This window comes from Bison bison, unplaced genomic scaffold, assembly GCF_000754665.1.
Source record: "Bison bison bison isolate TAMUID 2011002044 unplaced genomic scaffold, Bison_UMD1.0 scf7180017864383, whole genome shotgun sequence".
NCBI classification, from domain to species: domain Eukaryota; kingdom Metazoa; phylum Chordata; class Mammalia; order Artiodactyla; family Bovidae; genus Bison; species Bison bison.
In genome coordinates, this window is record NW_011494955.1 from 7,138,829 (window position 1) to 7,151,447 (window position 12,619).

The window sequence follows — 12,619 nt, forward strand, 5'->3', positions numbered from 1 at the left end:
GGTTAGGACTCCATGCTTTCAGTGCCAAGAGCCCAAGTTCAATCTCTGGTTGGGGAACTAAAATCCCACAGCCATGGGAAAGAAAAAAAAAAGTCGTGGACAGAAAGTATCCAAAAGGTTAGGTTATCTAACCGTATCCACGTGAAGTAACACCTCAAATTCAAGATTACTGACACAGACACAGTAGTAATTTTTCCTGCTTCCACATGCAATAAGAACAATTTTATAATCCACTTTCAAGTAAAAGTGCCCCTCAAAGCTTTAAAAACGTATGACTTCCTAGATTTAGAATCAAACTGTATTCCTATTATTTTAATAACACAGAGGCAAAGCTATTTACAGTTACAGAATTTTAAAATAGATGCTATCTTATAAACATTTCTAAGACCCATACACCTCAAATTCAACCAGCCGTTTACCACAGAGTAGTATCTGGGGCTCTGTTGCCTTAACAACACTAACCCATTCTCTAAAGGCAGTTCTACTAACTATTACTGTTACCACATTCCAGAGAGAGATATTAGCAGGGATATTACTTTCCCCAAGTTCCTCTTCCTGAGGGTGATGAGGGCTCAGGGGAAACAGAGACTACAGGAGAAGAGGAATGAGAGAGCTCAGAAAACCCGATCACCTGTCTTTTCAGATAAGAATGCAAAGAACACAACCTTCAGCAACCATCTTTTTTTAAAAAGTACATGTAGCGTATTTAGAACTCAGCTGTGTCACATCAGACTTACTGTTGGGAAGTGGATCATGAACAGAATCCAAAAATAACAGCCATTAAAGACCTAGCAACCAAAACATGTTTACGTATCCATTGAAGGCCCGGTGGTTTTGATTATATGGTGGACAGCATAATCCGCTAGTCTATTTTAGGTGAATTTTCCTTTCACCTCCCCTTAATATTAAAGTGTAAGATGATTTCTGAGTTTAGGGGTATACAGGGTAAAACCTGGGCAGAGAACAAATATGTAAATAATTACAAGATTCCTACAGGTTTTGCTTTATGCATAGATCTCTTGAAATATAATTTGCTTTCATTCCTGCTTCCTCTAACTGGTAGAAGCCACTGATTTTTGAGGTTTCTATGGTTGCTGAGTAGTAAACATGCCTTGCGTAAATTACCATGGTCCTTATTACCTCTCCTGGGACTTATATAACCTTTTTATTATTCTTCCATTTCTGGAGTAACGACTTTGAATCAATGATGATCGATTATAAATAGACTTGAAGGCCTCAAGGAGGCTCCAGAATGAAACCGTTTTCAGGGCATATAAGGAAGCTGGAACAACAAGCCAAGGGTAGTTCACTTTACCAAATTTATCTTCTCTGCCAGATTTTCACTATTTTATATAACATAAAGTAATCACAGTAAATCTTATAGAGACTTCTCTAGAGTTATTACTAGATATTGGGGGAAACTTGAAAGGAGACTAAACATAACTAAAGAACTGCAGTCTCACATGATTATAAGGCTTTGGACATGCAAAGGAGGTAAAGGATGAATCACGCTACCCCAAAGCCTTAAGTTACAGCTTTTTATCCTTTTTTTCTATGAAACAAGTAACTCGAATCCAAAAGAAGGTAGCAATCTCCCTCAGTTCGACATTCACTGAGGGGAAAAAAAAGCCTTCAGAACCTATGCCAGAGGTTACAGGAATCCTAATAACCCAAATACCAACAAACAATTTCAGAAATGGGAAGGAGGAGTAAGAGAAGGAAAAGGCTTATGGTAAACAGAACCCGACAACACAAGAAAGAACTAAAGTAAAGAGTCTCTGTTTTCCTACCTCTAGTTCAAAAATAATGCAAAACAAAAACAAAACCCTTCTGGGATCTCACAAATCTCAGTGAAAACTACTTTTTTCTGATGAGACAGCCTGAAGAAACCCTACTGCTATATTTTCTTTCTTAGAGAGTTTAAGAGATGCTCTTCCTATGTATTCCTTTATTTTTATCTTCCATTTTCATTTATTTAAGTCCTTGTCTGGGTAGTCTAAGCATACAACATCTAAGTGGGGGCACTGAGCAGCTTAAACAGTCAGTGAAGAAAAATCTTTTCATCAAAAGTGCAGACTCTTAAAGTGAGAGAAGTATTGAAAAAACAAAAAGGTACCAGGTTTCAATCATGGGAGTCACAGTAAGTACAATTACCAACAAATTCACACACAAAAATTTGGATAAATCAAATTTAGGTGTGTACTTCAATAAGGCCATCTGAAAAGTGAAACAAATTTACTCTAATTTTCCAAGTGGCTTCTATTGAAAAAAAATTATATATATCTATATAAACCTTACAATGATAAATACTCAAGAGTATATTGGGTTTTCTTAGTCTTTTATGAAATTTTTAGCATTTATTGGAATCTGGAATCGCCCTTCTGACTGTTTCTTGTTATCAATCCACCCCATCCCCCTCTCATATTCTAATTCTTAGGAATCTCTGGAACTTAACTCTTTTCTTTTTATACTTCTCTAAAGTATTTACAATGTTTAATAGAACTAGTCTGCAATCTCACATACTACCTGTAAGTGTCACTGGACAGTCACATGACATATTCCTGTGTGTGTGTGTTAGTCGCTCAGTCGTGTCTGACTCTGTGACCCCATGAACTATAGCCCACCAGGCTCCTCCATCCATGGGATTCACCAGGCAAGAATACTGGAGTGGGTTGCCATTTCCTTCTCCAGGGGATCTTCCCGACCCAGGGATTGAACCCGGGTCTCCTGCACTGCAGGCAGATTCTTTATAATCTAGCTACCAGGGAAACTCTGGACATATTCCTAACTGAACAGAAATTCAACCCTTCAGGCTCCAGAAAATCAACTCATGAGGGAAATAAAACTTTCTTGGTAAGACTTTCTTTGTATTCCTTTCTTCATCCTTTATGGAACATGGCAGAAGGGGAGGGTCTAGGAATAAGAGTTAAGAAGGTATTGAATAAAAAAATGAAAAAAAAAAAAGGCAGTTTCAACAAAATTATTTAAAAAGTACATGATGAAAAACTGTTTGATATATAATGATATTCACATAAACCATGACACGGCAGCTAACACACAGGAGGCATCTAACGGCATCAGACAGGGAAAATGGCTGAGAAATCCTGTGTTTATATGTTGCTGTGAGAGCTTGGGTTCTGTGTTGGATTTGTCTTTCCTGGACAGGTATTTGCCTTAGCTGCTAACAATGAGTTTCTGGGTCAACAAACAAAAGAAACTATTTTTTTCTTATTTACAAAATCCAAAATAGGCTCTGCCAAATAGAGGTTCACAATGAATGGGTGCATTTTCAGCTACTTATCCAAATATGTTGAATAGACTTTTATATTCATGAAGGCTAAAAAGAAGATACTTCTAAACTTGCTTTGTATTTATATAAACAGCTTTAGAAAGGGTGCAAGAGCAACATGTATTCCTAAACACAGTGTACTGGGAAACAAACACCAGCAGAATAACAATATGAAAGAGAGCAAGGCAGATTTCATTACAGTAGAGTGCCTACCCTTCCTCATAACTTGGATTTACACACTGCAAATCCTCTGATCTGATTACCTCCAGTGATCACGTAAAACACCGGCTTTAAACTCTTTGCCTTAGTGATAAAACAGCCACTTTGATTCACAACGAGACATTCTCAATAAAGTATATTGTAAACGTACCTGTCCACAGCCCGGGGCATTGCACACAAACGGTCTGTCGTCTCCCATATTTCATAGAGCAGAGCGGAGCTGAGGAGGGGGAGGTAGGGGGAAAAGTTATGTTAAATACGCTGGAGTTAAAAAAAAAAAAAGTGCTTCAAAAATATCAAGCCCAGAAACAGGTGTTCCAAGAATGCTGTCTATCAAAGCTGTAAACACAGGCTACTTTGGGGAGACCCATTAGACATGTGGCATATGATCTACTGTGCCTCAATTGAAACTTTTAATTAGAAAAATGTAGACCTGAAGAGTAAAGGAATTTCAAACCTTTTGCTATTTTCCCTCTTTCTGCTATAGTATATAACACACTTCTCCAGTCTGCTGAATTACAACCAGTGTAGTTCCCTACGTCAATAAATCCACTGAACACTTGATGCGGAAGCCATATTTCTGAACTAGAGAAGACCAAAATTTGTCATTTAATTAATTAAGGGATTATAGGAGGGGTGCTCCATTTTACAGGGCCATAATCTGGCTCCCTGGTGTATAAACTATGAGACTGTTGGCAAGGGCTGTTTATCCCAGATTATTGCCAAAGAAAACAAAGCACCCATCCTATTGGGCTACATGGGAAATGATTTTCATTAATAAAAAAATAAAAATAAAACCTTTCTCTCCCTACGGGGAGCCTCCTTCTCCCCCCACCAATCATCTGTGGCAAATGGAGAAATATCGGTGCCCTTCCCCCCTGATTCTATTTATGGCTAGGTTTTTAAAAGCAGCAATAAAACAAATGTCGACTCTTTGGGGGTTTACTGGGTGAATATGTTCCGGCTGTTTGTGCTGCTCTCGGCCAGAGTTCTTGGGCTGCTCCGTTGCAGCCAACAGATGTGAGCTGCTGCAGGGGATAAAAGAAATGGCACTAAAAGGCATCACCATCCATCCTCTCTGTTTCTCTGAAGAATTAACAGGGTTTATACTGTTGCTGTTTTTTAATTATTGAAGCTAAATTCTTGAAATGTTGATCAAAATTCTTTGTCAAAGAACAATAATTCCAAATATATGTGTTGGGGGAAATTTCTCACATCCTAACTAGGAATAAAAATAGAAGTGGAGATGAATAGATTAGAAATGTAAATCATAGTAAAAATATCCCTAAAAGATGTACCATATTTTGAAGGAGTAAAACAGAAAAAAGGGAGGGTCACAAAAATAGTCTTTTAAAATAAAACCCCTAAAGGACATTTTCAAACATCCTTCTACAAGAGTGAAAGCTGTATGAAAGAACAAGAACAAGGGAAGATGAAAGAGAAGAACTACAATCTGAATATGCCTAGAAACGATTTCAGAACTGTAGCCAAACTTTGAATTTTTATCTTGAAGATAAACCAAAATGTCAGGTTAACCTCAGTCAGGTCTACATCAAAATAAAATATTAAAGTGCTAGATGGAATCCGACAATCAGAAACTTAAAAACATGCTTAAAACTCAGATGGGAGTGGAAACATCTCTCCTACTCTGTTAAGACTCACTCTGGGGTTGGATGCCCGTATTTCTGGTAGTCTGATCAGTAATTCCACAACTAATCGGTGTTTAAAATTGTGGGATGCCCATAAAATAGAAAGGGCTTCTTAGTAATCCTTCAGTGTGATAGAACAGGGTCTAACTATGAAGGAAACTGATGCTGCAGCACTGCTGTAATGGAAGAGAGCCTGTATGTACATAGGTGTACACAGATTTATCTCACATTTAGCCAGGATAAATTGCTTCAATAAATTCTGTTCCTGGGAGAGGCCAGTTCAAGCTGATGACTGGGTACTGGGAAAATGAGAGCTTTATTCTTCACATAGCCCCAGGACAAGGGGGTTTTCTGGTTTGTTTGTTTATTTTAAATACATCATGATTTTTTAGCACTTTCTATAACTACATCATAGTGCAAAAAATAAATACAAATATCAATATATAACAGTAAATAAATGCAAAGACCAATGCCACTATGGCTGAAAACTCAGAACATTTCTGGAAAGCAATTATCTCCGGAAAAATCCTAACAACTGCCCTGCTAGAGATAATTCTACTTCCTAGTCCCAGAACCTGCTTTCCTAATATAATCACTAAATGAGAATTTTATTCCAACAAGATCCTCTAACATATTTTTAACCAGGAAGCAAGCTACAAGGTCTAGAATAGATATAACATAAAGAACCAGACAGGATTCCTAATTTTTTACCTCGGTTGTTTTTGGAGGCTAAGTTTTCTCAGTTTTCTACCGATTTAGAGGGAAAAAAGGGTCTTGGCTGAGGAATGGGACAGTACTGGAATGGTTTTCCTCAAACCACAAAATTCAAAATGTTTGATTTTGCACAGTCACATCACAATATATGGTTTTCAAATTTTATTTCATTGCACCCTTACTAAAAAATAGAGATGAAAAACTATGATTTTCTAAAAGTGGGGAAAAGGGCAAAATAAGTTTGGGGGAAAAGCATTAAAATGTAACAGAAGCAAGCATTCTCACACCTCTTAAATACTCAAATTTGACAGTCACTATCTAGGATTTCCTGCTTCCTTCCCATTTGCTGGCTTTTGTTTGCCATTTTCACCAAAGGGAGACCACAATGGGAGGAAGAAGGCCCTCTCTTTTACATACCTACAATTCTCCTTCTTCTTTTTGGGCTGCAACACAACGCATGTGGGATCTTAGTTCCTGACCAAGGATCAAACCAACGCCGCCTGCATTGGAAAAGCATGGAGTCTAACCACTGGACTGCCAGGGAAATCCCCCTACAATTCATTCCCTCAGTCTCTTGCCTTCTTTCATTTCCATCATTCTTGCTTTTAGCTTCAAAGTGATATCTCTTAGAAATATTTAACTACAATAATGATCTGTCTCCCCACTTAAAAAAGAATTTCCAGTTAGCATCCGTTAAAAAATTTCTTTCATTCCCAATCTGCTGTATCAACTGCTGCACATAAAGAATGCGATTGCTTATTCCTCTTTGATACTTAAATCTCTAATTATGAAAGGTCAAACTGATGCCTTCTCAAAAAACAAATAGCAACACATTTCTGTAGTACAAAGACTGAGACAAAAGGTGAAATCTTGAATGATGATGCTGTCATTCACTAGAATTTAACTCACAGCCCATCTGTAACTGTACTGCTTGACAAGTAGATCACGTGTCCAGGCATGGCACTCAAGTCTGTGGTCTGTTTCTCAATCTATTCTTCAGGATGAAACTCAAGCATTTTACAGAACTAAGCAATAAATAACAGAGAGAGGATACACATATTTAGAAACATTTCCAAGGAAAAGTGAAATGCTCTCAATGGAGATCTCAAAACAGGAAAACAAAGATGCAAAAAAGAGCTGTCCTAGGGGCCAAGATAAAAGCTCACACCCTCAGATTCACCAGAATGCATGAATGATGAGAACTGGTATTCACTTAAAAGAGAGAAAGTTATTTGAATGCTGACAGAGAGAAAAGTGAAGAAAACCCTAGGTTTAGAGAATGATTTTTAATGACTGGGGTCATTTAATAGAATCTTTCTTATATAATTTTGTCAGAGCCAGAAATATACCCTAAAATGTATATAAAATGTATATACATAAGTATACATATGTATATCTATCTGTTCTTTTTTTAAATAGAATGAGGATGGAGTCTGTCACTGAGGTCTACAAAGTCATTTCTCTGGAACTGGTGGTAATATGATCATTTCTTTAGTAACCAACTGATGTTAATAAGAAAACCCAACTTTAGGTAAGCAATAAAAGCCATGGTAAGGAATAAAAGCCACGTACCAACACACCCAAGCGCCTGTTTTAGGTTCCTAATAACAAAAAGCAGATATTCCTAAGTACAAAAAAATGAGAAGGGCATATACAACATAAACATCAAAGATTCATGAAAATCTAGAAGGGGTTCAGACTAACTATCATGCATTTTCAAAAACATTACTAAGAAACTACTAAGTGCCAGGCAAAGTAGACATAAAAATAAAGACAATAGTCCTTTGCAAAAAAACAATCTTTCATCTGTGTGAAAAAAAAAAAACCAGAACTAGACAGTAGTCAGGGCTTCCCTTGTAGCTCAGCAGGTAAGATTCTGCTTGCAATGCAGATCTGGGTTCGACTCCTGGGTCGGGAAGATCCTCTGGAGAAGGAAATGGCAACGCACTCCAGTATTCTTGCCTGGAAAATCCCATGGACAGAGGAGCCTGGCAGGCTACAGTCCATGGGGTCGCAAGAGTCAGACACGACTTAGTGACTAAACCACCAGACAGTTAAGCAGTAAAAAACAGATTTTATTTAGGAGCATTGCAACAGAAGCTAAGAGACTTCAGTACATAACTGGGCTCAGTTTTAAATATACCATCAGTGAGTGGGAATTTATAGCCAAGGTATAGGGTGGGGGTCAGTGACTAGAAAATTAGCAAGAGGAGACATAAGGGATAAGGAAGAGTCTGGTTAAACTAACCTAACAAGATTCTTCCTGAAGACAAGCCAGGGTGATCAGACATCACCTGAGGGATGGTAGAGGATGAAGAACCTGATCAGATATGAGCATGAACAGATTTTGAGGGGGAGGGGGTTCTTGGTAAACTGACTTAGCAAGGTTCTTGCTAAAATTCAATTTTACAAGGGAGATGGGCCTAAAAGAAGGTTCAGGAGCCTGACTAAAGTTTGGCCAGGCAAAGAATCCTATTAACTAGCATGAAACGTGCCAAGTTAAGATAAGAATGATGGCTTAATTTACAAGTTCAATTAGTCAGAGGTTGATCAGTGTACATATTAGATCTCTTATTATTTCTCCTATTCCTTAAGATCATTTATCAAATTATTTTGCTAGCAATTCCAGAATATATATACATGAGCACAACAGAGATGGTTAGGTCTTGGTAAAATATTTGACAAAGAGATGTATGAAACTAATAACTAAGATTCATCTTTGGGATCAAAAAGTAAATTTATATATTAATATATAATTATATATTAATAATAAAATATATTATTAATATATAAATTTACTTTTTAAATTAAAAAGTTGATTAATTCACTGAACACCTTTATTCAGCACCTAACACACACTCTAGGCTCCAAAACTCAATGAGTCAGACAAGATATCTGCCCTCATAGTGCTTACTTAAGAGTCTACAAAGATGAAACAAATACAAGTTAAAAATAATTTCACATTAATAGATAATTGCTATAAAAGATGCAATGGTAATGTGTTAGTAACAAGGAGTGGACTACTTTAGTTTCATACATAAAAAGGAAATGGCTGTATTATCTGTGACCAGAAGGAAAATGGGGTAGAATATAGAGATTCAGTTTAAAACTTCTGGAAGCCCTTTCTTTCTTAACACAGTTGATGTTCAATAAATGTTTATTAATTTAATTTGAAGTCAGTATTCAAGTATGCTGCTACTGCTGCTAAGTTACTTCAGTCGTGTCCGACTCTGTGCGACCGCATAGACAGCAGCCCACCAGGCTCCCCCGTCCCCGGGATTCTCCAGGCAAGAACACTGGAGTGGGTTGCCATTTCCTTCTCCAGTGCATGAAAGTGAAAAGTGAAAGTGAAGTCGCTCAGTCGTGTCTGACTCTTCGCGACCCTATGGACTGCAGCCTACCAGGCTCCTCCGTCCATGGGATTTTCCGGGCAAGAGTACTGGAGTGGGTTGCCGTTGCCTTCTCCGATATTCAAGTATACTTTGCTGAAATTTTACACTTATCTTTCCCAGTTTTGCAGAAAGCTGCTGGGTTCACAAGACAACTGCGATGTAGATTATTTATGTAGTTAAAGCAATATATATTTAAGACATTATTTTAAATACATATTTACAACTACCTTGTGCCTAAGGAACTTTATGTGACTACACCCAATCAATTCTATGTTCTTATCATACAAATAACATAGAAGAAGTTCTACAGTTTTTGGTTAGAGTGTTAAAAATGGGGAGAAGAGAGGTATTCATCAAGTTAATTGACCCTTGAAAACAAAACCTAGACCACAGATTTTAAGATACATTTTCAAGTATAAAAGAATGCTTGCTAATCAAGGATGCAGCAGAGAGGGAACCTTAATATGAGACTTTGGGGAGTACATTATTTGGACAATCTTTCTGGAAAGCAATCTGGCAATGTTTATATTAAGTGTCTTAAAATGTTTTATATCCTTTGAACAAATAATTCTTCTTTTGGGACTTTATTCTGAGGCTAAAGCCAGAAACATGGATAATCTATATATGAAAATGTTCACCATAGTCATATTTATAACAAAAAAAGGAAAAGGAATTAAATAAAATGTTTACAAAGGATGGAAAAATATAAATTGAAACACTGTCTTACAATATATATAAGTTGTTAATAATAACATTTCTCAAAGCTATTTAACAACATGAGAAAATGCTATACATTAAGTGCTATACATTAAGTAGGATACAAACTTGCACATGCACCATAATTCCAAATCTATAAAAAAGCAAACAAAATAATAAGCACAGAACAAGATGAGGGCAACAACATCAAATGTTAACAATGGTTATCTCTGGATAGTAGCAGTCTAGATGACTGTATTTTCTTCTTTCTACCTGCAGTGTTTCCCAAAGTCTCTACAATGATCATAGATTGCTTCTAATAAATCAAATAATAATATAATTTAATAATAAAAATACTGATTTGCACGACTAAAAAATGTCTGAGTTTAAAAAAAAGGCTTGTATCTGCTAGACTATTCTAAATCACTAACAGTATAGTATTTAAAAACCATACAAAGTTGTTCACTCTACATTACAAAGCAACAGAACCATAGAATCAACTGATAAGTTCAAAATGGACTACCAAAAAAGCTTTCTAAAAATATAAACTAACAGCATCATATATCAATAGAAATAGATGTGGTAGAAACTCAGATTGATACACAGGGTAAATCAAGCATTTCAAGATAATTCCTTCTTTGTTACCCTCAAGGATCCATTTTCAGAAACCCACGAATGCTGCCTAACAATAAAAAGTAGTACTTATATTAAAACACCTAGAAATTGCCCAACCATTCATCACAAAGGGAACAGAGCTGAAATCAAGGTACAGAATGTCTTTCAGTGAGCTACAAACAAGCTAAAACATTCAGACACCCAAACAGAGCTCTATAGGCTCTATGCCCCTATGATACTGAAAAGAAAAAAATTATACACAGCTCTCTTCTAAGAACATAACTCTGGTTACCAAGTTTCAGATTCTAAGATAATTTAGCTGCTGCTAAGCAAAGAGCACAAACACTGAAGGGGTCCACCACAGCAGTCTCAACGTTTTATTATACACACAGTAGGACACTGTGCTGCTGTGACTCGAATTACATCCAGAACACTGACTTAAGGAAAAGATTCCAATAAACATATGAGACTATAATGAAGGTATTTAACCCCAGACACCATAGAAGACTCAAGTTTAACTAGACAGTAGATTATTTAGGAAGTGAAATTTCTGTTCATAAAATCTGGGTTCATTTGCCACTGTATTATTTAGCATAACAACAGTTTAACACATTATTTCATTAGCAGGTAAACCAAATGCCTCAAAAGGACTGCATAAAAAGCATGTATACTTTTATAAACTTAATTAGCCTTTTATAAGGTCCTTTGCTAACTAACAAATTGGAAAACTGAGGTAGAGAGTTAAAAAAAAATAGGCAAAAGGTAAGTCAAGTAGTTGAAGTTGGACTAAATCCTAGTTACCTGTTCTCACACATCCCAAAGAAGATATAAAAATGGACACCATATCTTTTTGTAATACCTGAAAGTTGTATGGTAACTTGCATATTGTATGACTACTTTCAACTGAATAGCACATTTCCAAGTTTACACACAAGTGTTTCTTATATAAATGAATGTCCAGAAACATGACTTTGAAGGACTACAGTTTCTTGGAGCATTATTTTTGTCTAGGAAAATTAAATAATATTTATGGCTTTAACAATAAGTATGTTTTATCATAATAATTTTTAAACTCATAAACCAGTTACAGTATACATCAAGGATTGGCAAACTCCAGCCCATAGGCCAAACCCAGCCTGCCACTTGGTCTTTTTTGGTCCACAAGCTATGAGTGGTTTTTACACTTTTAAATGGCTGAAAAAAAAACAAAGGAAGAAAATTTTGTGACGTGAAAATTTTATGAAATTCAAATTTTAGTGTCCATAAATAGTTTTATGAGAACACAGCCATGCTTATTCTCTGCATGTTGTCCCTGGCTAGCTACTTTTGTGCTGCAATGGCAGAGTTGTAGTTATAACAGAGACCTCATGACTTCAAAGCCTAACATATTTACCAAGAGGCCTTAGTTTGCAAACTTTTGGTATTATGATAACTATTATTAATTAAAATACAAGGTTAAGATATCCCAAATACGACAAATGTCAGAGTGCTTAATAATAAGGACTTATATTAGGACTACTCAAGTACCAATTTTTTTATTTGACTTCTTAAAATTTAGAAAATAGATTTTCTTAAAATATGATTAAGCTATCTCCAGGGTTCTCAATCTTTAGCATATTCATGTAGACACAGTGTAAAAATACAGATCCCCAGATCTCCTCCTGGATTCTCTTGGCTTTGGTGCCCAAAAATCGACACTAAAAAACACCCTGGGTAATTTGGATGCACGTGGTCAGTAACCCACCCTTTGAGAAGCATTAAGATGGTTGGATATTCCTCCTACATGATAAACAGCTGTATTTTTCAAGTGTGGTTCTCAAAGAGGGCCTCAGGGATCCTTACAGGTCCTTGAGACCCTCCCAGAGGGTTCATGGGTATTCAGAACATACATGGGCAAAAGACCTGTTAAGAGGCAACATAAGTCTGGGTGTTAAAAGTTCACAGATGTGGTATCAGATTCTATACAACAGCCTACTTTTAAGAAGCTATCACTTTTCAGATTTTGATGTAGTTATCAAAGAAGAAAGATTACCAACAGTTATCTG

At 36.4% G+C, this 12,619-nt stretch overlaps 1 protein-coding gene across 3 annotated transcripts in view; it reads right to left on the minus strand.

Annotated features, from left to right (window-relative positions):
• Positions 1-12,619, minus strand: part of ATF7 (activating transcription factor 7) — a 95,599-nt gene that overhangs the window by 75,775 nt on the left and 7,205 nt on the right. For 2 of the 3 annotated variants that reach the window (XM_010857948.1, XM_010857947.1), the window contains exon 2: positions 3,660-3,728. In XM_010857948.1, coding sequence (XP_010856250.1) covers positions 3,660-3,707 — 48 coding nt within the window. In that variant the 5' untranslated portion in view covers positions 3,708-3,728. Of the gene's footprint in view, positions 1-3,659; positions 3,729-6,288; positions 7,690-12,619 lie in introns of those variants that run through there. The other variant, XM_010857949.1, reaches the window with a different exon arrangement.